At 33.3% G+C, this 27,105-nt stretch overlaps 2 protein-coding genes across 2 annotated transcripts; both read right to left on the bottom strand.

Moving 5' to 3' along the window:
• Positions 1-2,210: 2,210 nt before the first annotated feature.
• Positions 2,211-4,748, bottom strand: LOC129001018 (uncharacterized). Its single transcript, XM_054428148.1, has 2 exons — positions 3,135-4,748; positions 2,211-2,420 (listed from the first exon to the last, which is right to left on the bottom strand). The coding sequence occupies exons 1-2, from the start codon at positions 4,741-4,743 to the stop codon at positions 2,317-2,319; spliced, it is 1,713 nt and encodes a 570-aa protein (XP_054284123.1). The 5' UTR covers positions 4,744-4,748; the 3' UTR covers positions 2,211-2,316.
• An 8,002-nt stretch (positions 4,749-12,750) lies between these two features.
• LOC128999547 (gastrula zinc finger protein xLCGF3.1-like) lies at positions 12,751-14,029 on the bottom strand. The gene has a single exon (XM_054426118.1). The coding sequence runs from the start codon at positions 13,762-13,764 to the stop codon at positions 12,751-12,753; it is 1,014 nt and encodes a 337-aa protein (XP_054282093.1). The 5' UTR covers positions 13,765-14,029.
• Positions 14,030-27,105: the final 13,076 nt, after the last annotated feature.

Here is a 27,105-nt window from a genome sequence, read left to right as displayed (position 1 = left end):
AACATTTTATCACATGTATGGTAGTGTAGTATGTATATTATTGGGCTACCATCATAGATTAAATAAGTAGACATAGATTAAAGGAGTGTCTACTCCTTTAATCTATGCTACCACGTATGTCTTTTGACTATATAGGCCTAAGTGCATACCTATAGTTTACTGTACATGTATATAACAGTATATATATTTTTTAATAGTATGAAAGCCAAACAAATAGAATATATTATGTATTTATTATTATATATTATTTATATATTATAATATATTTTTCATCGTTCATTAAGAATTATATGTTTAGGTGTAAACATTCTTTAACAAGTGTATAGTTAAACAATTAAATATCAATCACCATACTTTGTTGAATTTACCTTATATTTTGAAACTGTGATTTTCATCCGAATACAATATATAAAACTAAATTTTCCTAGAATGATAAATGTATAAATGTTTGGTGTAGACAATTACAGTTGGTTATGTTATATTTACATAAAACTAGGTAACAAATTAAAAAATAATATACAAACTTTGTCTATTTCCAAAAGAGCTAAATTTTTATGAAAATAAATTGAAGAACTTTGGTCGTACACATATTAACTGATTTCAAACTCTGAGAAATTTTATTTGAGCTTTACTGTTCAATTTCCAGTTTATTCATTCATTTATTTGCCATTTATTCATAAAATAAAAAGTATTAAGTATATGTACCTACTGGAATTACTTATTTATTAATACTAGATGTAGTCCAGTGGTCGAAAACTCGAAAAAATCTGTAATGTGCATACTTCTCTATTTTCACCCCACACTGTAAATACAACATGTGATTGGAATTTCTTCCATTTCTTTTTATTATTTCGTTGATATTTTGTCACCAGCATGGCAACCCATAAGACCCATGTTTTTCAATTTTAAATTCATTTTTGTGATTATATTTCAGCCTATTTTAATTTATAAAGGTATTCTGCACATCGACAGGCAAATATCTTTCTAATAGTATTCGTAGATTTTTACTGCGATGTACACGAGCTGAGAAAAAAGGTTTTCAAGAAACGTGCTCGTCTATTAATATATAGATTATCCACGCTGTTGTTCTAGTTATTGCTGTGCTAAAAATCACTTGACAGTTAACAATAAATCTTAAAACTACACTAGGGAAACTGGACAAGCAAAATCAGAATTAGTTTGACAAAATGGGGGTTTGATGAGTTTTAGTGTGCTATATTTCCTAATTAGGCCTATATTAAATATAGAATTCTGATTATCTTTACAATGGCAAAGAATAAGTAGTGAGGAAAGTGAGTATTTCACAAAGGTGTTATTTTTTTTAGTTTGGACTTCATTTGTGTAGAAATGTTTATATGCAATGCAAAATATTTTTAATAAAAAATAATTGTATGTTTACATGGTGGATATTGATATTGGCTACACCACTTTGTGTAACACTGTATGTATGTTGTTAACAAGTAAAAACAAAAATCTATGAAAAATCTGTTCAACCCAAGAGGAATTACTTGCCCTTCGGCATAAATTAATTACCTTCGTCATAAATCTTTTCAATAAAGACCAAGCAAAATTCAAGATAAATGGTAGGGATCAACGTTTAAACAGCAGACAAAAACCTTTTGTAAACGTGTAGTAAACATTTGCAGTGTTAGAAATGTTTGTATGGTGTTGAGAAAAGTCCCGACAAAATATGTTCACAGTAAACCTAAACACGTCTTTATCACCGGGAGGTCTATTGTTAAGTCGGCGTAGCCAACAACACAGCAATAAATTTCCCAAATCTCTCCTGAAATGTCCCTTTTTCTTGACTGACTCTATCTCCCAAAGCTAAGGCAAATATATGGCAACTTGGTTTACGTTTTAGTATCTCAGTTACATTTGAAGGGTACACGAGAAAAAGGGGCTCATCAACATTTTATAGATTTTTCAGGAACAGCTGTTTTCTGTTTACAAGTTGAATAATTTTATTAAATTTGGTCTTTAAAAAATTAGTAGATGACTTACTAAATACATAATTGTTATTTTGTGCAATAGAGTGTTAAAAATATTAATTTATACATTGTATTTAATTAAAATTTTAAAAAAGTTGCTTTTAGTACACAAATTGCACGGGAAGAAAGGGCTCATTTTAGCAATGAACTCTTATTTCCCCAGTTTTTTTAGGTTAGATAGGGTAATGGTAGGTTAAAATAACATGCACTCATTTGACACATCAAGAAATACAGTTTTATTTAAATAAAATTAACAAAACTATCCAAAGAACTCAAGAAAACATCTAGTACTGTAAATCCTGAATAGGGTTAAAATGTGTCTTCATCATTCATGCAATAGTTTCTCGAAGTATTCGGCTGCAGATGGGCTACAAAATTTCTTCAAGTCTTGAAGGTCTTTGTACTTTGCTTCTTTTAAGGGCAAACAATCTGAAAAGATCCAATATATCATAGTGGTTAAGCCACTTAAATTTATAAAATTAATAAACCCTCCAACTGCTAACGTTCGCGATCGTGACTCTTAGTTTTGGGTTTTTGTTGTTAAAACGTGTCTTGATGTTTATTACCTATAATAATGTATATTTTCTAACCCCCCATTAAATTCTGGACAAACTATTTATCTTGATTTTTTATTTATTGTACCAAAATCACGTAACAGGCTTCATAAACTAAAATAATGTATCTTTTTTGTATTTCTGAAATTGAGCCTATAGCCTACTCACACTAAACCTATTGAAAAAATTGTGATTTTCATATTGCTCTATCGCTCATTTTATTTTCTTTCATAAACTATATAGTTTTATACATTTAAGCTACAAAATGAGTTTTTTATATCCATTTATGTAAATGTCTGCGCCAAGTGTCAAACATACCTATAGCAGTTAATCGAGCACTCAGAAGGTTAATAGGTTTGAACAATTAGACATTTTTATTTATTTATAATAATAATTATGCATACAAAGCATTTTTATTTATTCATTTACTCTTTGGGATGGGTTATATTAGCCTATGTAAGGTTAGGTTAGATTAAGTTAGGGTAGGCCTATGCTTGTAATCGATAGATTAGATTAGGTTACCTAGGTTAGGTTTGGTTAGATCAGGCGAAAATTAAATTAAGTGATTGGCATAAACTTAATAGCTTACCTTTATAGCACGAATCAGGAAGGTTGAATTCATCCGACCTTCCAACATTGACTGGTGGCAATGGCTGGTTTTTTTTCTTACGACCTCTGTTTGGGACAGTTTTGTAGATAGAAGCACTTTCCAATGCCCCAAAATAACTCTTCCGGAATTGGACATGTTGACCACGAACAATATGAAGCTCTCGGATTGGACGAGATTTAAACGGGCACTTTGTAGCATATTTTTCATCCAAGAATTTGGTCCATCCTTTAATTTGTTCATGATCTACAACCTCTACCTCAAAATGTGATGGGTTTCTTCTAGATTCTTTAACTATATTGACCCAATCTTCAGGAACTTCAGCTCTGGATTTGGTGTTTATTAGTCCCATATTCTTGTCATTTTCCATATAGGAATGACCCCGAATGGGGAACGTCACTGTTACCGATTCTAACTTGTTTTCATAGTTCACTAAATTGAACAAAAATCTGAAGAAAGTAAAGTTCTTTTGTTGCCCAGCACAAGAGTCAGCAAAAATGCGTAAATGTTTGACATTTTCATCCAAATAGTTGTAAACAAAATGGTGTACGAATGTACAAACCTCGTCACTGCCTTTGCCTCCTTCTGTTTGAGGATACATGTAAAATACACTTCTGGCATCGGACAAAACATGTACATTGAATGCATAAACGGACAATTGTCTTTTGTAGTATATGTCGTTTGTAGGGATGTTAGGAACCTGTAAGTTCTTTCCATAATCAATACAAATGGCCTCTAGACTATCATCTACCTTGCTTTGTCGTTTTGCTTGTCTTTTCCTAGAATAAAACTGTTCAGCTTTTCGCTTGTGAACTTCATTTTCAACGTTCAACTTCCTAATATTTAATGTAATATTCGCTTTTTCAAATTCAGGAGCATTTTTTAACTCTAATTCTAATGATCTGACCTTTACCGTAAACTGATCACAAATGCTGCATGTGTCCGTCCTAGGGTATCCAAACGCAATGTTGAAGCTTTCACAAAAGATTTTTCTGTAAGATTCGTACGATACTTTGTACGTAGGAAATTTTTCCTTAAACATCATGTGCATCTTTACAACGTTTAACTCTTCGGGCAGATAGAGTTTGTTCGAGTCATGTAAGCCATAATGACTGCTACGCCCTTTAAAAGACGATATGTGACTTTTTACACAGTTTATTTCGTCATCTGTCAGTTTATGTGGCCTATTATTATGTTTACCTCGTTTATCTTTTGGGGACACTCCAACGAGTTTTAACGATCTGACTAGATATTCAATTTTTTTCTTGCTGATGCCATGTATAGCAATAAATGCTTTCTTACACACGATTTGTTCTGTCATCTTGCCATTAATTAAACCACGGATCTTATACTTATACACTGCATCACATTTTCGAGCATTTTCATTTTTTGTAGGACGGCGTACTGGAAGGACAGTAATTAGGCCGCAAAGATAAGAATTTTGTAAATCATGGGTCTCAAGAAGGTTGAAATTTTTAAGTATTTCAACCCTTGTTTCTTTCGGCACTGATTCAAAACATTTTAGACGGCATAGGCAGTTTGGGCCTGACTCATGACTCATAAGTTTAATTTTCTTACTTACTTCTTTCATTCTTCCGAACGACTTTCGCTTTTTGCTGTCATTTCCAAACTTTTTCACAAGCTCATCACTACTATCTTCGTTTTCATCCATAGTTTTTAACTTACGCAAATATTAGTTTGTAAAATGTTGCTAAAACACTCTTCACAACACTATTAGGAACAAAAACATAACCTCAAACTAGTTACAGTAAATGATATTGGGAGTAGTACAAGTTGTCGCCACCAGGAGAAACTGCAATGAGCCCCTTCTTCTCGCTTATTGCTTGAAAGGACTGCAATGAACTCCTTTTTCCCACGAATTGCTTGAAATGAGCTCCTTCTTCCCGAGTGTATTGATTTAAAACCGTGTATTTCCCGCTTAACCTATGAGACATATCAACACAATAATACGCTACATGGACTTGGTTGCTATGGCTACGTTTGTTTGTGTACCAATCTCAAAATCTAAAAAAATGCAATGAGCCCCTTTTTCCCGTGTGCCCTTCATTTATTAAACATAGAATACTGTAGTACTGTAGAATGAAACAAATGCTAAAAAATACAACACTGAAAAAAATTGTTATAAGCAAAATGTATAAGCACTTTTTGATAATTTAATTTGTATAACTAATGTAAGTTTAATATAAGTTTAATCCACAGTGTAGTTGACTAGTTTCTTGAATCCAGGAAGCAAGATGGTCTTAATGGCAATATGCGGGACTTCGGTCCCTCAGGCCCGGGTTCAACTTCTGCCAATCACTAATGTATTTTATAAGTTATAATTCCGTTAGCTTCTAGTCATACCCTGAAATAATGAGGAAAACTGTTCGTGACAGAGCATTGTGTCCAAAGATGTGAATCGTGACATAAAAAGTATAGTTTGCCCCTTATAATATAAAATACAGTGTGAGAAGGTCAACACTACGATAAATAATCCTGCGTATATATCCTAAATATATTGTAGCATTAAAAACAAACTTGTTGGACACTATACCATTTTACAAAGAAATGTATCTCGAAATGAAAAAAATATATTCACTGAATTTAGATCAATTTAGGTGTTTCGAACCCATAAATAAAAACAAAATATAACCTTTGCATAAAATAAGAATAGCATTCGAGGTATCTCTTGGTTTGGTTTGAGTTAATATTACCAAAGTTTTGCCATTTATGTCAAGAAACACGGTGCGTTACGCTTTCTTATATGGTAATAGTCCTGGTTTTCAGGAGCTAGAAGCGATTCTGGTGTGTGGAAAGTTAATTCAACAGATAGTAAAATTCTGTTATAGTATTCAAAAATCACTATGTATTTGCTAGATGCATATTGCAAATTACCATCAAATGGATGCATTTGATCTTACATGTAGAGTTTCCATGAAAAACTCTAGTTTGAACTAAGAAATTGAGTCCATCATTCACCTCAACTAAAGTAAACACTTCTACTGAAGAAGTAGCAATTACAACTAAGGTTGGTTTTAAAAAGACATTAGGTCCAGACTAACATGGTTTACATTCACCAGAACAGGAGGTTTAGACCAATCAGGTTTAGATACATTAGGTTTAAACTAAGAAGCTTCGGATCAAGGTGTAACAAATAAAAATTCTTAAAAGTTCAATGAATGAAACGTTTAATTTATAAAATGCATACATACAACATTGGAAGTAATATGCTGCGATTTCGTTTAAGTTAAAAGTAAATATACTTCACTTTACTTTTAATACTTTAGTTTTAATTGCAACCATGCGAAAGTAGGTATTTTATGCTAAGTATGAATGGAGCTGAGTGTAGTATGAGTAGCACGATCATATACCTAGAGGAAGTTGTAAAAATGGTGCAAGTTAAGACGAATCCAGAATATTTAGTTTTTATTCAATACCATATACCAGGCTCTAGGAAATATAAGGTTATGTCACTCAAGATGAACAGAATTCCATACATAAAAAATGTATAGTTCTTGGATTAGGTGGAAAAGCACAATACATGTACATTGAAATAGTAGAAAGGGGTAATCATTCGAAACTATCGCCCAAACGACAACAATATAAGGCATTTAATATAACTATCTTCAGATTTAACAATGTTTTAAGACGTACAAGTACTGTCCAAATTCAATGATAATAATAGTTTAATTATAATAAATTAACTATGGTAACTATAATAAATAGCTTATTCCCTATGGGAAATTCGCTAAAATAAACTAGATTGCATTATAGGGTAAGTGTTCACCGTGGCAGCAGAATTAATTTGTTTAATTAATTAGAGCTGCTTTTGATATTCAGTTAGAGATGCAATTTCCCAAGCTGCGGTGTTCTAATCAAGGAGATTAACGGAGCGGTTCAACTAAGGGATTAAATTTCCTCTAAATAATAATCACATTGCCGGTATTTATCTCTTTAGTAAAAGCAAACATTAAAGTACGAGGGAAGTGTTGCTATCATAGATTAAACCTACTCCCTTGTCGATGATGTTGTATGGCGTATTTTATATAAGAAGCATGTTCGTGTTCATGTTCACTTAACTTTTCACCATCTGACAATAAACCGACCTAACGTTAAACACAATAAACAATAAGAAAATGTCACAATAAAACCATAAAACGATCTATTAAAAAATGTCTGATTGTCATCTGGCACTATAACCAAAGAATTAAGTGCGAAAAAAATAACAGTAAACTGTCACATACATTCTCCCATTAGCTTGTCAACAATCACTACAATATGTAAGTAACTATGTTTTTATAGATGAGATCACAAACGAATTCAATAACCTTTTTTCCGTTCAACAGCCTTGGGGGTTCCACAATTTTATTTCGAATGAAAAGAACCATAAAATACTAAATTTTAATCTAAATCGGTATGGCCACGTTTGTGAAAAAGGGAAATCTGCATTAAAATCAATACAAAAAATTAGAAACCCCTCTTGTAGATCCCATGTATTAGTACCCTACATACAAAAAATTGGACCACAGGTGTGGTCTATAGTTAGTTCAGTACACATAAATTATTTCGAATACTACTTTTTGGGGTTCATGTGGAACCGAAACTGATATATATCCACCCAAAACTCTAACTCGAAATTTTTGAAGAAAATAATACACTCCTTCTAGGGGAAGAAAGTAAAAAAGTTAGCGTCGATTTTCGTAAACGAAACCGGCATTAATTGCTAACGATTAATTTAAGTTTATCTTACGGTGAAAAGTCTACTTTAAAGTCTCAAATATCCTGAAATGATAATTTATAATTATTATAAGTAATTACAGTATCTTGAGATTATACTTTTATAAGATAGCATATAGGAAAAACTATTCGCAGCATTTAAAGACCTATATAATTAAATTATTAACATTGTCGAATCAAAAGTTGCAACAATACAAATCTTGACTTATGCACGAATCTAGGATAGTACGATTCCTATAATACTCGTTAAAGTGTGCATTTATTTCACCCCCATTATAATCAGTTGTTGTAATAAGTTGTAAATCAAACAACAATACACTTAGGTACTTAAACGCCCTCTGCGAGTTAGCAGGTGTTGGGGCCTGGAGAATTTGCAGATTGTGGTATCAAAACGACTTAGTCCTACTACAGTATGCTGCGACTTTAGCATGAATTTATGGAATCAAACAAGCTGAAACATCTGGTTAACCAAGAGTAATCAAGCATTCTTGGAGCCTTGCTGTTTTAACTCATAAAACAATTATAAAACTAAAAAAGAATATTTCTAATCTCACATTTCTAATCCATTTGGTATTTGAAACGATATTTTGAGATCGTCAGTGACTGTGTCAAATTAGTATTGTTCTTATGGCGGGAAAATCAAAGATGGCTTCCAGCTTTCAAAGCCTCTATTGGAAAAACGATTATTAAACCACATAGTTAATTTCTAATTCCTCAGTGCCCTAGAAAAATTCAATTACTCTAGTATTAAAAAAAATAAATTTTGTATGGTAAATAGCTCTTCAGCGGCTGTTTGAAATTCATCCAAAACGTCCACCTGCCTCCAAGGACTCTTAGGGAGAATTCTGACAACTATGGTTTTAGTAAAAAATCAAATGGTGTAGAAGTATTTCACTATAGAATGTGCGATGACAGCAACTGTTATGACCCATCAACCTGGTCACCAAAAAAATCTAAAAAATAATTATACAGGGTGTCCCGGAACTCTCTACCAATATTTTAGGGCATTGATCCTGGGTAAGAAACGTACCTAAATATCATATATAAATTGTCCGGAAGTCCTTAGTTACTCACACAGCCGCCATTTTGTTTTTTCAGTTATTAATTTTTTTCTAAAGAATGGTTAAACATACGAAATGGAAGCTTTGCACAAACATTAATGACAACTAGACAAAGCTACAAAATAATTATGAAGATTTTTCAAATTCATAAAACAAAATGGCGGCCATTTAAAATTTTCTTTCTGAAATAACTCAAAAACCATTGATTTTGAAAAAAATTTAAATGGCCACCATTTTGTTTTATGAATTTGAATAATCGTGATAATTTTTTGGTAGCTTTGTCTAGTTGTCATAAATGTGTGTGTGAAGTTTCCATTTCGTATGTTTAACCATTCTTTAGAAAAAAATTAATACATGAAAAAAACAAAATGGTGGCTGTGTGAGTAACTAAGGACTTCCGGACAATTTAAATATGATATTTAGGTACGTTTCTTACCCAGGAGCAATGCCCTAAAATATTGGTAAAGAGTTCCGGGACACCCTGTATATAAAATAGAGTTTTAGGCACTAGCACATTCTGCGACTGGCTCACATAACAACGTTAAAAAAAAATACCCCCGTCGCAGCAAACCTGCATACTAAGCGAATTTCCATTTACCCGGCTTGATTTCTACTAAAATATTCCCTATAAATTTTCAGATTTATTTCCTATTTAAATAACATTAATTTTAGTGAGTAGTTAGGTTTGCTGCTACGGGGAAGATGTTGAGGTGTGTTTTTTTGAATTGAAATATTGATAGCTTAGTATGAAATAAGCCAAATTGCCAAATTTGATTAAAATATATCCATAAACAAGCAAACTAGAACAGTTTATTTATTCTCCATAAGAATAACATGGGAATTTTAAATTTACAATTTTTTTAATTTTCTCCGTAGTCAATGAACATTAAAAAAAACTTCAATATACTAAATTATTTGTTTTTTTAAGCTCTTCAAAATGGTCTAGAGAGAAATTTAGAAATTTAAAGTTTTTAGGGTCAAAAATGAGAAAACCCCATTTTTACCCCATAAAACCCCCCATAAACCCCTGATCCCATGGTCCGATTATGCTGGTTCGCGAACTCGTTCGAATAAATGTAGGTTTACACGTTTGTACCAAATTTCATCAAAATCGGATCAATTTTGCTCGAGTTATCGCGCTAACGGACACATATATAAATAAATAAATATATATATATATATATATATATATATATAATATGAATTTGAACGGATGGTGTTTTTGGCCTCTGGGGACCTCAAAACGAAAAAGTAAATCGGTCCCAGGTCTAGGTCTTACCATGAGACCTACGGTAATAGCTTATTCCCTATATGGGAAATTCGCTAAAAATGGCGAATGTTCGTTTATTTTAAGCTAATTTGAAATATGGTAATAAAATAGTTATTTTTATCAAGGAGTAAAAAAATAGTAAGATGAAATTTGTCAGGTCTTATCTAAGGAGTAGGGACTACATGTGTGTTCCAATGTAGTAATACTTGCAACTGAACTGTCATTAGTTACTCACACAGCAAAGTCCCTGAAAGTGAACTGTGTCCAATATGGTGGTATCCACCAATCAACTTACCTATATGCAGTAAAGTTCCCATTTCAAGTAGGTAGCCTACAAATTTTCTTAGAAATAATGGCAAACATTACAATACTTCCTCATTTCGGAGCTTTGAAACCACAGTGCACAGTCCTACGATTTTCATGTTCACTTTGTGATTTAAAGAAATAGTAAAGCGTTATTAGTATTGTTATTTATATTGAAAGAAATAGTATTATATATAAAAAAATGTTATTGAATAGTCATTGTATACCTCAAATACTATTTTTAATTGTGAAAATAAGTTTAATCCTCAACCGAAGTCCAAACTGCTAACAAACTACGGTTTCAAAATAAATAGGCTTTGTGATTAACAAATAATTAACAATATAATAAATTATTCTTATAGTTAATAATAATAAAGAAAGCGATTTACTATTGATAAATTGATTGTTTCTTATTTACGAGAAAACTATCCCTTCAATGTCTATTAATCTCCAATTGTAAAAGGTTGTAAATGTGGAGGAGTGTAGTCCGTTTGGAGCCTACACGTTCTAACTCACAAGACAATTAAAAGCTACAAACCAAAATAATAATATCATACTATACTAGATATTTAAATTACAATCACTTGGAAATACACGCAAAACAACAAACAAAATTTCTAATCTCACAGTCTACTAGATATTTACATTATGACCACTTTTGTGTTTGAAAACTACCTGTTGATGTTAATTAACTCTTCAGCAGTAGTTTGAAATTATCCAAGATGATCGCTAGCCTCCAAGGAATCTTAAGTGTCCTTCAAGGTTAGCGGCCATCTTGTTCGTTTCGAACAGCTGCCAAAGAGTTATTTGTGGTTCAAAAATATGTTTTCAAACACCTAAAGCGGTTATAATTTAAATACCTAGTATACAGTGAGATTAGAAATTTTATTTGTAGTAGTTTTTAAATTGTTTAACGAGCTATATCGTCTAGGATCTAATGACTAAACCAATAGCCGTATGTTTGTATCATCGATTCCTATTATTACTACATAGAGATCGATGGTTTGTATAGCTGGTTTTCTTTTCAGCTACAGTTTTACTACAAAATAAAGATTTGTCCAGCCCTTTGTCCCACTACGTCTACATAATTTGCTTCAACTACCCTTTAGGTACATCACTCTTTTCAATACGATGTTTGCCTTTTGGAGTGACATTGTTACAATTAGTTTTTATTTAGTCCTTGCAAAGATTGGACATAATCAGGTTGTAATTTTACTACGTATTCAATTCAATTATTTATTTATTAAATGTTACAAAACATGTTGACACGCAATAAAAAAACAGTTTTGATATGTTACAAAAAATTATTTTGACATGCATAGTAAAATAAATAATAAATATAATCAAAGTCCATCTTGCTGAAGAAAAACTTCCAGTATTTTAACATACACACAAAATACAATAAATAGCCATGAATAATGTACAGTACAAATAATGACATATTTAAAGTAAATTTTAGCAATGAATTAAATATATATAGGATGACAATTAAGTCTTAGGACGACTCTATAAATATAAAACGTAAAGAGGTAACACAACAGAATTTGGCACTTCATCACTGGTAATAGCTAATTTTCTGTGTACATGATGATCGGATTAACCTATGAGGGACGGCCCATAGGGAGTAAAGGTTAGCGTAAGCCTATGTCGATATGTACATCAAATTAAATGTCTTGTTGAACTAGAAACAATATCGCAAACCAGACTTTAAATAGGCAAATAGTCATAAATGGCAGCCGTTCAAAGATTTCTTGAATCTGCTATTTTGAATCTTTAAACGGCTGCCATTTTATTCTTAATTGTTTTTTTTTAGCTAAAATGTGCGGCATTGTATTCTACGAATGAAGACCTTTAATTTGATGTGCTTATACCATCCTATGTTAAAGTTTATGATTTTCTCCTGTCTTCTGGCACACGCCCCTCAGGAGGTAGTGCCATTGCAAATTCAATTAATTTTTGAACAGCTGTCATTTTTTGTTCGATTGTCCTTTTGAGGTCCGATTTGCGGTATTGATTTCTGTTTAACAGGGCTCTCTCTTTTTTTACAAAGTCATACATTAGTCCTAAAACTTAATTGTCACCCTGTATATGTATATAACAACAAGAACGAATAAAATAAATACACCTAAATCAAGAATGTTATAGAGAAGATCGGATTAGTACAAAGAACAGATTAGATATATGATTTAATGCATCATATTCAAAAGTCCTATACGGATCTCATGTTCTATTTGTGTTTGGAGCAATGTGATGACAAATGCCGCTCTAACGACCACTTTCGTGTGAACGTTTGAGAACACTTTGGACATTTTTCATGCTGTTGACGTGGTGTGTGCGTTGACGTATCAGACGAATGCGTTAACATATGCTTCTTTAATTGGTACTTTTGATTGAATGTTTTAGGACATGTTGGGCATTTTTCAGCAAGTTTATTTGTATGAGTCAACATATGACGCTTCAAAGCATCTGACCTTAAAAAGGTTCTATTACATGTTAAACATTTCCAAGGTCGTTCCCCGGTATGCCTCAGCATATGCCGCTTCAAATTTGTTAGGTCTACTTTTTCAAACGTTTGTTTACAAATAACACATATTTCATGTCGTCCCTGTTTAGAACGAGCTTTTGTGTGAGATTTACTGGATACAGCACTTTCATTAGTTTGTTTGCCTGCGTGCCACAATGACATATGCGTCCTTAAATTACATTTTTGAGCAAAAGTCTTATCACACATTAGACACTTGTTGGGACGTTCTCCAGTATGTGTCATCATATGTTCCCTTAAATAGGCCTTCCTTGTGAATGATTGAAAACATAAAGTACATTTCTCAGGTCGAATGTTTTTATGCATCATTATATGCCCCTTCATATTGTGTTTATATGCAAAACGTTTTTCACAAAACGGACATTTTTCAGGAAGTACACCTGTATGCTTTGACATGTGAACCTTTAATTTTGTTTTAGACTTGAATGTTTCGCTACATAATGCACATTTTAGAGGTCGTTCATCAGAATGGTTAAACATATGGAACTTCAGAGAAAGGAATTTTAATGTTTTGTTACATATTGAACATTTTACAAAAGGCCCTTCAGGATGCCTTAACGTAATATGCTTTTCCAGACTGACTTTTGTCATTAATGTTTTGTAACATATCTGACATTGATTCGATGTTTTGTTTCCAAGCCTAACGCTCTTAGTTTGGCCCTCTGAAAGCGCTCTTGCAGGTAAATCTTTGTCACACATTTTTGCTTTTGTTCTGATAGACTTAGATTATACTTTGATTCGCCAGAGCTCTGACTCACATGGATTTGCCAACTTGATGTTAGTCGTTTGGATTTTGCTTCACCACTTTTTAGTTAATATTCCAACAGTAGGCTCAGATGTATTTTCAGGCGTGTTTTATTTAGCATATTCTATTGAAATTCCATTCAGTTGATATCCTATTTAGTATATTATTGGCTGATCTTTGGACAGTAGCTATTTTGAAACAAGGTGTTTAAGGCATGTACTAATTGATATTCTGCTCTTATTTCATGGTATGTATCCATTGGTCAAAGTTTTGTGTATTTCATGGTTTTAAACATTATTTGAAAATCTTCTTTTCTGTAAAATAGAAATTAGGATTAGGATACGATCGGTGTGGACCTAGAATAGTTCCTAGAATGCACAATTTAAATCTTCAGTTGCTACATTAGTTTCACTGACAGCTTCTAATAGACTACAGTACATTATTTATGACTTTAAAAGTAAGGACATGTTTGTTATAAACAAACTTGTATTTAATGGCCTGGGTGGCTTCCTTTAAGTGTTTGGCTTTAAATTTTTTTGGGTACACTGGTGTATATACCGATTAAAAATGTGATGATGGTATATTTCACCTAGGATGTAAAGCGAATTTTTTCGACTCGAGTTAAAGTTTAACGTTTTCGATCAAGAAATGAGTAGTGGTTGGAAAACACTTTTGCCCGTGTGACCGGGACGTAAAGTTGTAAGAGGGTGGACTCATGGTCCAAGCACGTCAACCGAAGCTTATTGTGCATCGACCGGGACGTCGCAAGGCATTGGCAGCAGAGGCCCCCGTATATATTTCTTTATTCTTATTTTTAATGGAATTGTCGTAACCTACTTACTAGAAGAGTAAGAGATTAAATATATTTTCTGGCGCTTCTACATCCCCACTTCGTCATGAAGAATAATATAATCATGGGAGAGAGCGTAGCGCATTAATTTGTATGTTGTACGTCGAACTACCGCCCTACTTTAGTGTGAACTGCAAGGCGGGGATTTTTTCTTGGACAGTTGGCAGCGCCGCTGGGCTTTTGTATTTTGTCTGATCAAAAGTGAGAAGTAGTAAATTGTTTATATAGTCGATGGTAGTGGTGGCAATAAGGCTTAACATAACCTGGTCACAGACTGCTTTATTGTTTATGTTTACATTAACACTGTTTTTAAATGTCTTTTAAAATTGAATTGCTTATGATGTTTTTATTCATTTTCGGTTGTTATTGATCTTAATAGTCAATAGACCTACAGGTAGTGCACTCTCACGGGTCACCCTCTTCGCTCCACTACGGGAAAACGGACAATCAGTTAAAAAAATTATTAAACATCGTTGTACCGGTTCAAACTAGACATACTATTATGTCCAGACTGATCAGCATCGATTAAAATTGTTTGAAAAGAAAACAACCTATAATGGATCAAAATTTTTGAAATACATACCAAGTTACAAATCTATATCGTCTAGCATCTAATGACTAAACCAAAAGACGTATGTTTGTATCATCGATTTCTATTATTACTACATAGCGATCGATGGTCTGTATCGCTGGTTTTCTTTTCAGCTACAATTTTACTACAAAATAAAGATTTGTCCAGCCCTTTGTCCCACTACGTCTACGTATTTTCTTCAACTACCCTTTAGGTACATCACTATTTTCAATACGATGTTTGCCTTTTGGAGTGACATTGTTACAATTATTTTTTTTTGGCTTTGCAAAGATTGGACATAAGTAGGTTGTAATTTTACTACGTATTTACAATTCAATTAGTTATTTATTAAATGCTACAAAACATGTTGACATGCAATAACAAAGCAGTTTTGATATGTTACAAAAAGTTATTTTGACATGCATAGTAAAATAAATAATAAATATAATCAAAGTCCATCTTGCTGAAGAAAAACTTCCAGTATTTTAACATACACACAAAATAAAATAAATAGCCATGAATAATGTACAGTACAAATAATGACACATTTAAATTGACCTTTAGCAATGACTTAAATATATATAGGATGACAATTAAGTCTTAGGACGACTCTATAAATTTAAAACGTAAAGAGGTAACACAACAAAATTTGGCACGTCATCACTTGTAATTTTCTGTGTACATGATGATCGGATTAACCTATGTGGGACGGCCCATAGGGAGTAAAGGTTAGACTAAGCCTATGTCGATATGTACATCAAATTAAATGTCTTGTTGAACTAGAAACAATGTCGCAAACCAGACTTTAAATAGGCAAAAAGTCATAAATGGCAGCCGTTCAAAGATTTCTTGAATCTGCTATTTTGAATCTTTAAACGGCTGCCATTTTATTCTTAATTGTTTTTTTTAGCTCAAATGTGCGGCATTGTATCTTACGAATGAAGACCTTTAATTTGAGGTGCTTATACCATCCTATGTTTACGTTTATGATTTTCTCCTAGCTTCTGGCACACGCCCCTGAGGAGGTAGTGCCATTGCAAATTCAATTAATCTTTGAACAGCTGTCATTTTTGGCTCAATTGTACATTTGTGTTCTGATTTGCGGCATTGCTTTCCGTTTAACAGGACCTTTCATTTTGTGTAATTTTTTAGTAGATTATTATTACTAGTAATGATATGCCAAATTTGGTTGAGATATCTCTTTTCGTTACAAAGTTATACATTCGTCCTAAAACTTAATTGTCACCTTGTATATGTATATAACAACAAGAACGAATAAAATAAATACACCTAAATCAAGAATGTTATAGAGAAGATGGGATTAGTACAAAGAACAGATTAGATATATGATTTAATGCATCATATTCAAAAGTCCTATACGGATCTCATGTTCTATTTGTGTTTGGAGCTATGTGATGACAAATGCCGCTTTAACGACCACTTTCGTGTGAACGTTTGAGAACACTTTGGACATTTTTCATGCTGTTGACGTGTGTGTGTTGACGTATCAGACGAATGCGTTAACATATGCTTCTTTAATTGGTACTTGTGAATGAATGTTTTAGGACATGTTGGGCATTTTTCAGCGCGTTCATTAGTATGAGTCAATATGAAGCTTCAAAACATCTGACCTTGAAAATGTTCTATTACATGTTAAACATTTCCAAGGTCGTTCCCCGGTATGCCTCAGCATATGCCGCCTCAAATATCTAAATTTTTTAAACGTTTGTTTACAAATCACACATATTTCACTTCGTTGCTGTGAAGTAGGAGCCTTTGCGTGAGATTTTTTGGCGACACTCTTATTAGTCTGTTCATCTGGGTGCCACAATGACATATGCGTCCTTAAATTAAATTTTTTAGCGAAAGTTTTCTCACACATTAGACACTTGTAGGGACGTTCGCCAGTATGTGTCATCATATGGTCCCTTAAATAGGTCTTCTTTGTGAATGATTTACTGCATAAAGCACATTTCTCAGGTCGAATGTCTTTATGCATCACAATATGCTCCTTCAATGTATGTTTATATGCATAACGTTTTTCACAAAACGGACATTTTTCAGGAAGTACACCTGTATGCTTTGGCATGTGAACCTTTAATTTTGTTTTAGACTTGAACGTTTCGCTACATACTGCACATTTTAGAGGTCGTTCATCAGAATGGTTAAACATATGGAACTTCAGAGAAAGGAATTTTAATGTTTTGTTACATATTGAACATTTTACAAAAGGCCCTTCAGGATGCCTTAACGTAATATGCTTTTTCAGACTGACTTTTGTCATTAATGTTTTGTAACATATCGGACATTGATTCGATGTTTTGTTTCCAAGCCTAACGCTCTTAGTTTGGCCATCTGAAAGCGCTTTTGCTGGTAAATCTTTGTCACACATTTTTGCAATTGCTCTGATAGACTTTGATTATACTTTGATTCGCCAGAGCTCTGACTCACATGGATTTGCCAACTTGATGTTAGTCGTTTGGATTTTGCTTCACCACTTTTTAGTTAATATTCCAACAGTAGGCTGAGATGTATTTTTAGGTGTGTTTTATTTAGCATATTCCATTGAAATTCTATTCAGTTGATATCCTATTTAGTATATTATTGGCTGATCTTTGGACAGTAGCTACTTTCAAACAAGGTGTTTAGGCATATACTAATTAATATTCTGCACTAATTTCATGCCATGTATCCATTGGTCAAAATTTCATGAATTTCATGGTTTTAATCATTTTTTGAAAATCTTCTTTTCTGTAAAATAGAAATTAGGATTAGGATACGGTCGGTGTGGACCTAGAATAGTTCCAAGAATGCACAATTGAAATCTACAGTTGATACATTAGTTTCACTGACAGCTTCTAATAGACTACAGTCAATTTTTTATGACTTTAAAAATAAGGACATGTTTGTTATAAACTTGTATTTAATGGCCTGGGTGGCTTCCTTTAAGTGTTTGGCTTTAAATTTATTTGGGTACACTGGTGTATATACCGATTAAAAATGTGATGATGGTATATTTCACCTAGGGTGTAAAGCGAATTTTTCCGACCCGAGTTAAAGTTTAACGTTTTCGATCAAGAAATGAGTAATGGTTGAAAAACACAATTTTTGCCCGTGAGACGTAGCAAGGCATTGGCGGCAGAGGCCCAGCCAATGGCGCAGAAGCATTGGGGCCCAAAATTGGCTTATGAATAAGTGTTAGAATAATTTAATTCGTAGTTTTAATGGAATTGTGGTAAGCTACTTACTAGAAGAGTAAGAGATTAAATATATTTTCTGGCGCTTCTACATCCCCACTTCGTCACGTAAAATAATATAATCATGGGAGAAAGCGGAGCGCATTTGTATGTTGTACGTCGAACTACCACCCTACTTCAGTGTGAACTGCAAGGCGGGTATTTTTTCTTGGACGGTTGGCAGCGCCGCAGCGCTTTTGTATTTTGTCTGATCGAAAGTGAGAAGTAAAGTGTTTATATAGTCGATGGTAGTGGTGACAATAAGGCTTAACATAACCTGGTCACAGACTGGATTATTGTTTATGTTTACATTAACACTGTTTTTAAATGTCTTTTTAAAATTAAATTGCGTATGAAGTTTTTATTCATTTTCGGTTTGTACCGACGGTAGTTAGTTTTAAATTGAAATAAACAAAACAAAATCAAATTATTTAACCATTGGCTAGATTAAGATTAAGAAAGAGTGTCCAGCAGTTTAAAAGATTTAGTTTGTAGGGTTGGTAGTGGTGATTGATAACCCATTTCAAGTTTTGTCAGTTAAGTTCACTGGAAATATGGTCTACAAATATGTGGTTGCTGTAGAAATTACAGATATCAACCACTTCTTGTTCACCTTCTTATGATTGGTCCAGTAGCTTTTGTACCACTTCTAGTTGCTGTGCACGGTATCTGCTAGTGCCAGTTCTGACCATTAAACCAGTGTCTCTGTTTAAAGTAAGATCTTTCCAGTATTTTTATTATTTAGTACAAGTTTTGGAAGTAATAAGAGTATATTTGATTTTGTTGGGAAAGTGTATTTTGTGATATTTGAGAAACATAAAATATATATACAGGGTGTCTCAGACCACCCGGCCGGCTTGTATAGCTCCAATATGAAAGCAAATGGAAACCTAATTGCAACTGGAACCCCCTATTTTGACCCCAAGGAATTCAGCTAAATTATTTTCAACCCCAAAAAAGCACCCCAAAGGGCAGATTTTGGGGGGTGGGGGTGGTTTTTGGGAAATATTCAAATGTAAAGGGGGGTCGTGTTATACCTCATTTTAAAGGTCCTTTAGTCCTGAGTATTTTAGTGGAAAAAGATTTAAATTATCTTCATCCCTATTTACAGGGTGTTCAAAAACGTACAAAAAATAGACCTTTGAACTACTTTTCACTGTAAAGAGGTGGAATTTCGTGGGGGGTTCAAATTTTTATAACAGTTTAATTGCTAAATGAGCTTTCAAAAAACTCCGGTTTCAACCCTTTTGCTATCTTTTTACTTATGTTACGCATTTTCAAACTTTTCGAAGTTTCAAAAGCTGTTATCTCAAAAATTCCAAATGGAAACATGGGTTTCATTACAAACCACATTGTAGCCCTTAAAATTAGCTACAAATTTTGTATTTAATGTTTTTTGGTATCTTCATTGGTTAAAGAGATATAGCGAAATTAGTGTATTTTAATGTTTTATTAAATGGTATTCAAAGTGTTTGCTGTTGTAAATGTACACCTCTAGGTCTCAATTAAAACTAATTTTGTCTAAAAAAATAAAATAGTACTCAGATTGTTGATCTTGGAAGATTGATAGAGAAAAGAACACAACTGCAAATATTCTTAGTTATTTTACAATTCCATGGCTCTAATAGTGCTTGAATTGAATAATTTGTTTGAATCAGCATTAATAGCCTACATACCGCTGGACTTCTACAAATGCTTAAATTGCCTTCCATTTTGTTCCATGCAAACCCCAACTCTGTTTATAGGCACGTAGTACTTCTTCTCCACTATGCTATTTACGTACTGTATTGGTATTTTACTACCGCAGATGCATTCACCTCTCGTACAGGTCCAGTAAGTTCCTTAAAATTTGTTTTATTTGATCAAACATGATCAGTTTCACACACACGCTCATTGATTTCATGATGATTTTTTAATATTTACAAGTAGCATTTATAGACAGTATTCATTCAAAGCACTATTAGAGCCATGGAATTGTAAAATAACTAAGAATATTTGCAGTTGTGTTATTTCCTTTATCAATCTTCCAAGATCAACAATCTGGGTAGTATTTTTATTTTTTAACATAATTAGTTTTAATTGAGACCTAGACGTGTACATTTACAACAGCAAACACTTTGAATACCATTTAATAAAACATTAAAATACACTAATTTCGCTATATGTCTTTAACCAATGAATATACCAAAAAACATTAAATACAAAATTTGTAGCAAATTTTAAGGACTACAATGTGGTTTGTAATGAAACCCATGTTGCCATTTGAAATTTTTGAGATAACAGCTTTTGAAACTTCGAAAAGTTTGAAAATGCGTAACATAAGTAAAAAGATAGCAAAAGGGTTGAAACCGGAGTTTTTTGAAACCTCATTAGCAATTAAACTGTTATAAAAATTTGAACCCCCCACGAAATTCCACCTCTTTACAGTAAAAAGTAGTTCAATGGTCTATTTTTTGTACGTTTTTGAACACCCTGTAAATAGGGATGAAGATAATTTAAATCTTTTTCCACTAAAATACTCAGGACTAAAGGACCTTTAAAATGAGGTATAACACGACCCCCCTTTACATTTGAAAATTTCCCAAAAACCACCCCCACCCCCCAAAATCTGCCCTTTGGGGTGCTTTTTTGGGGTTGAAAATAATTTAGCTGAATTCCTTGGGGTCAAAATAGGGGGTTCCAGTTGCAATTAGGTTTCCATTTGCTTTCATTTTGGAGCTATACAAGCCGGCCGGGTGGTCTGAGACACCCTGTATATTTTTGGGCTATTTAGTCTTTTAATTTATCTCACTTCTACTACCAGCATAAATTAGATTCATCCTAAATTGAAGTATACTACCTAATTGGCTAAAGTTTGGGGTATAGGTTGTTATTGATCTTAATAGTCAATAGACCTACAGGTAGTGCGCTCTCACGGGTCACTCTCTTCGCTCCACTACGGGAAAACAGACAATCAGTAAAAAAAATGTTTAAACACCGTTGTACCGGCTAAAACTAGACAGACTATTATGTATATCATGCTGTAGCTGTAGATGATGCCACAAACAACTTTCAGTTATGGACCTATGTCTATTTTTTTATATTAAATTATTTGTTTGTGAGAGTAAATAAATTATCATTCAGTAGTTTGCTTCTTTATATTTTGATCAAATTCAGCAAAAAAACAACCTTTTATAATAATACCCCCGCTGCAGCAATCCTGCAGGCTAAGCAAAAATTCCATTTACCTGGCTGAAATTCCAATTAATTATTTCCTTAAAATTGTCAGATATATTTCCTATTTAAATATCATTAATTAAAACTTATTTTCATTGAAATATTGATAACATAGTATGAAGTAAACACATTTTCCAAATTTCATTTAAATGTGTCTATTCACAAGCAAGCTACAGTTTATTTATTCTTCATAAGAATAACATGGTAATTTTAAAATTGCACTTTTATGGAATTTAGTTTGTAACCCTTAGACATACAACAAAACTTCAATTTTCTAAATTATTTGTTTTTTTATGTGTACAAAATGGCTCTGAAAGAAATTACAAAATGATATGTATTTTAGGTGAAAAATGGGAGAAACCAATTTATACACCATAAAACACCCATTCCCATAGTCCGATCATGCTGGTTCGCGAACTCTTCGAATAATTGACATAGATTTGTTTATGCCACCTGGCATGAATTAGCAGAGATGTAACAAAACGAAATGTTAGCGGATATTATCGACCACCTGTTATATACAGAAATAGGCTATGTCACATTTAAATTAAAAAAATACATCATCAAATTGTCAGTTTATCTTTATTCACAACTACATCATGCATCATCATTACGGTATAAGTACAGTAGGAGGAAATAGCACGTCATGCACATTAGCTCAGTCAATGAAAGCAATGAAACACCCTTTTTGCATTTAAATGGTGGAAAGCTGGATTTGTATTAGTGATAGAACCACATAACATGTGTATTTTCCTAAAAGTTCTCCTTGATCTTCTCCGGGTCCAGGTGTTACCATAAGTACTACGGTAATAGCTTATATGGGAATCGCTAAAAAAGTCACGCCGAGATCGCTACCGCGGCGGGAGCGAATTTTGAAAAATCGCTCACTATGTTATCAAAAAATGTGTGGGTGTTATAAAAGTCACACCTTACTACAGCGTGACCGCGGGTTTGTGGTAGTGTCCAAAACGCTCGCTTGCCAAGCAATTTTTTGAGACTGCCGAGGCAGGTTTTTTTTTTACTAGCGCATGTGCAAAGGTGCACCTCGAATGGCCAAGCTATTATAAAGTTGTAAAGTAACAGTTAAATACAGTTTCAAATTAAATTTAGCTCGTTTCTTTTGTTTGATGATGTATGTTGCTTTGTACTATCGCTTCACTACTATGTAATAATTTTTTTCGTAATATGTTTATCACCAGAAACAAATCATATTGTTCACACTGCTAAAATAATGTTTAAGTTAAAAATTTAATGTTCCCTAATAGGCTAAATATAGCTAAAAATGCTAAAAAGAGTAGTTGTTCACCTCAGCAAAAAAAACCAGCTTTCCACCACTTGGCGATAAAAAACCTTTGATTTACTGGTCTACTGTATACCATGGTAGGTTAAAAAGAATAAATATAAAAAAAACCTAGCTAAAACAAAAAGAATAACTTTCCAAGCAGACAGATCATACCAAACAACACAGTGCAAAACATTATATTACCTATATAGAGCATGTACCTCAGAAATTAACTTGATCGTATCAATGGTTATCAATCATCCAGTCATTTAATATTGTCTTGAACCTGAAACAGATAAATATTTTTGGTCTTACTCAGTCTGAGTCTATCTGTAAAAGTACTATAGTCCTAAACAATTTCTTAACGGATATAGAGACGCAGTACTAGACCGCTGTACTACATCCAACCTCGAACAAATGAACGTAAATGTTAACATTGTGGTGGCTTACATTTTAAGCAAGAAAAGACTGGCCGAGGCAGTTAAATTTGTACTCTATGTTGCCATAAAGGAAAGGGGTTCGTTTTTCTAATTTGCAGAATTCGCCATACTTTCAGGAACTGATTGGAAACTCCAGATCTGAAAACATGGCTGCGAGTCTTAGATTCAGAAATTATTTGGATGACATTTATCAATTCAATTCCAACTTTGCTATGGTCAGCTTCTAAGCTGTATTTTAGATGAGAGAATCACGCATGGGATCTATAAATTCTAGATCAACGACACGTTTTACCACCTAGTAGGACCTTTCATTCCTTAAGGGGAGCACGCTGTGAGTTAGGCCCCAATGCTAATTATATGGGGTAACAAGCTTCTATATCGGTACCAATATCTCAAAAAATATATGAGATATTGATCTGAAATTTTTTTTGATGCTCCTATACATATAAAACAGTATAACCATGCAAAATAATTAATTTATGGCAAATAGTTAGAAAAATATATTATTAAAAAAAATTATATACATTTTTTTATTATTTTTTTATGAAAATAAAAATATTTATACTATTTATAATGAAGATAATATTACATAGTTGCATCATTCTACTCAACAATCTAGCAGAAACAACTGGTGAAAATTTCAAGTCTCTACTCATGACGGTTTCCATAGAAACGGTACCTAAACACTAAAAAACAGAAGTTTCGGGAAATTGAACTTAAACACGAACACGAATAGGCCTACTGTCACTAGTGCACTAGAAAACCTCCTGGCAAGAATTCAACACAGAGACTGTCTTCTAGTTTCCTTTTTGTTAACCTTCTTCTTATTCTTTGCTTTTTATTTTCTTCCTGCACTTCTCTGTCAGCTTTTTTATTCTGATTTGGTCGATTTTTGTAAGCCTAAACTATATAATAATAGTAAACTTTCCTGGTTTGATTCCTACCCGTTCCAAAACATTTGCATTAGCAATTTATTTCCTCTAAACTTGTGTTTCCCAAACTTTCTAATCATAGGAATTTTGATGAAAAACTAGGCCTAATTTACTTGAAAGTAACGACAAAACTCTAAACTAAACACCAAATGAATAAAATCCCAACAACAACAACAATCAACAATCACTGGGATAGACGACAGATGTAATTTGATGTAAACATTAGGTAAACAAATAAAGTAGAAGGCCAGCAGATAATCTGTAAATATTCAGTGCTACCAACAGCACAAATGAAATACTCCTTAGTGTTTACTAGTTATACTATATACTAAATTTACTTAGATAGATGGTTACTATTTGTGTGAAAACAATGAGCATCTCAGGAGAGCACGCTAGTAGGCCTAGCGCCATACATGTGTAAACATTATTTAATTGTTTTATTTAGCTGAAAATATACAAGTTATGTATATAGTGTTTTATATTTTCTTAAACAGCAGAAAACGGGCAATAAGTTTAAAGCATTTTAAAAATCATATAGTGAGATTCTTAATGCGACTCTTTGATTTAGGTCTAACTGTTTATGTTATCGTTCTTTAAACTTAGTTTTAACACAGTTTTGCTCTATTTCGAGCAACGGGTCATCTAGTTCACATAAACATGACATTTCAATTCGGGAGAGTGCCTTCCTTCCTCTTCCTTCAGCACAACTGTGTTTTGAGAATGTTGTATCATATTTGGACATCGAGTTTAAACTTGGTAAGTTATTGGTTGTTTTTGAGTTAAAGTAATCATAGCTTGGACCTTCCACTATTAAGAAGTATAACAATAAATGACAACCAGATTTACGTGTTAAATCAAAAGGGCCTGTATAACTAACTCAACTTGTGTGAACCTGGCAATAACTCAGCAATAAGTAGTGCGCGCGAATGATAAAATCTATTGCTGGCCGTTTTGCGGAAAATACGGTCACGTAGGTTATTACTAATAATGTCACCAGTTAGAGAACACATTAACAGACACGACAGTATCAATATCAAGTACCTGGGGACTAAGTTAGGGGAGGTAATATCAGCAATAAGTAGTGCGCGCACCTAATGAAATCTATTGCTGGCCGTTGTGCAGAAAAATATGGTCGCGTAGGTTATTACCGATAATGTGACCTGATGGAGGAAACTTTAACGGACATGGCAGTATGAATAAAATGTTCCCGGGGACTAAGTTAAGGGGGTAAAGTTAGAAATAAGTAGTGCGCAAGCCTTATAAAATCTATTGCTGGCCGTTTTGCGGAAAAATACGGCCGCGTAAGTTATTACCGATATGGTCACCTGAAAGAGGACACAATAACGGACACGACAGTATCAATATCATTGTACCTGAGGACTAAGATAGGGGGGGGGGATAAAGTCAGCAATGAGTAGTGCGTGCGCCTTATAAAATCAATTGCTGGCCGTTTTGCGGAATGATATGGCCGCATAGCATATTGCCGTTAATGTAACCAGATAGAGGACACTCACTGGATGCACTGTGTGTTTCATACGTGTGCACCAAGTTCGTCATGTCCAAGTTCGTCACATCTACGAAAATCAATGAGCCGTTCTAATTAGGGTCGACAGTCTACCTGCCCCTCCAGGTGGTATGACATGCCTCACTCCACCCGAACGGGAACAATAGATCCTAGTCACAGATCACAAGAGAACGGTCAAATGTCATTCTGAATCTTTAGTTCTTTACCCTCCAAAGTTTACTTGTGTTAGTTCTTCATGTAGCTGCAAATTATACAAACTAACTCGTGCTGTATTAATGACAAATTTGAAGTCATACGACTACATATCGCACTGAAATGACTAATTAAGCCAATTGGTGTTGTTTTATTGTGTCCGAAAAACAGCCTTAGTACATAAGGATTCGTGTTACAAAATTGAAATTTGTCATACAAAAGGATATCGCACTTTAGGGGTGAATTCGTTAAATTATACTAAGATACCTCCGCCGCAGCAAACCCTCAGACTTAGCGAATTTCCATTTGCCTGATTGGATTTAAACTAAAATGTCTCCTTAAAAATATCACATTTATTCCCTATTTAAAAAGAATTAGTTTAATGAGCACTTAGGTTTGCTGCAACAGGGAGAGTAAAAAAGTGTTTTTATGTAAAATGTTAAAAGGTACTGTGGTTTAGTAAGAAATTAATGTATTTTCCAAATTTGATCAAAATATGTTCATAAACAAGCAAACTACAACAGTTGACTTATTCTCCATAAGAATAACATGGGAATTTTAAAATTACAATTTTTTTTAATTTTCTCCGTAACAATTAGGCGCGTAATAACGCTTCAATATACTAAATTATTTGTTTTTTAAGCCCTACAAAATGACTTAAAAAGAAATTGTGAAATTTTGAGTTTTTAGGGTCAAAAATGGGGAAAACCTATTTTTACACCATAAAACCCCCCATAAACCACCATTCCCATAGTCCGATCATGCTGGTTCGCGAACTCATTCAAGTTTAACCCGCCTTACACATTCAAGCCAAATCTGATCAAAATCTGACAAAAATTACTCAATTTATAGTGCGGATGGAAACAAATATATATATAGGTATTTAAAAATTTGAACGAATTGTATTTTTGGCCTCTGGGGACAGCAAAATGAAAAAGTAAATCGGTCCCGGGCCTAGGTCTTACCATGAGACCTACGGTAATAGCTACTTCCCTATAGGGAAATTCGCTAATAACAAGGTTATTTTAAAGAAGATTAGTTATATTTTTAA

This window comes from Macrosteles quadrilineatus, unplaced genomic scaffold (genome assembly GCF_028750875.1).
Source record: "Macrosteles quadrilineatus isolate MER2022 unplaced genomic scaffold, UCM_ALF_1.0 Scaffold_8__2_contigs__length_117827958, whole genome shotgun sequence".
In the NCBI taxonomy this organism is placed as follows: Eukaryota; Metazoa; Arthropoda; class Insecta; order Hemiptera; family Cicadellidae; genus Macrosteles; species Macrosteles quadrilineatus.
This window is presented reverse-complemented; position numbering and strand designations above follow the sequence as displayed.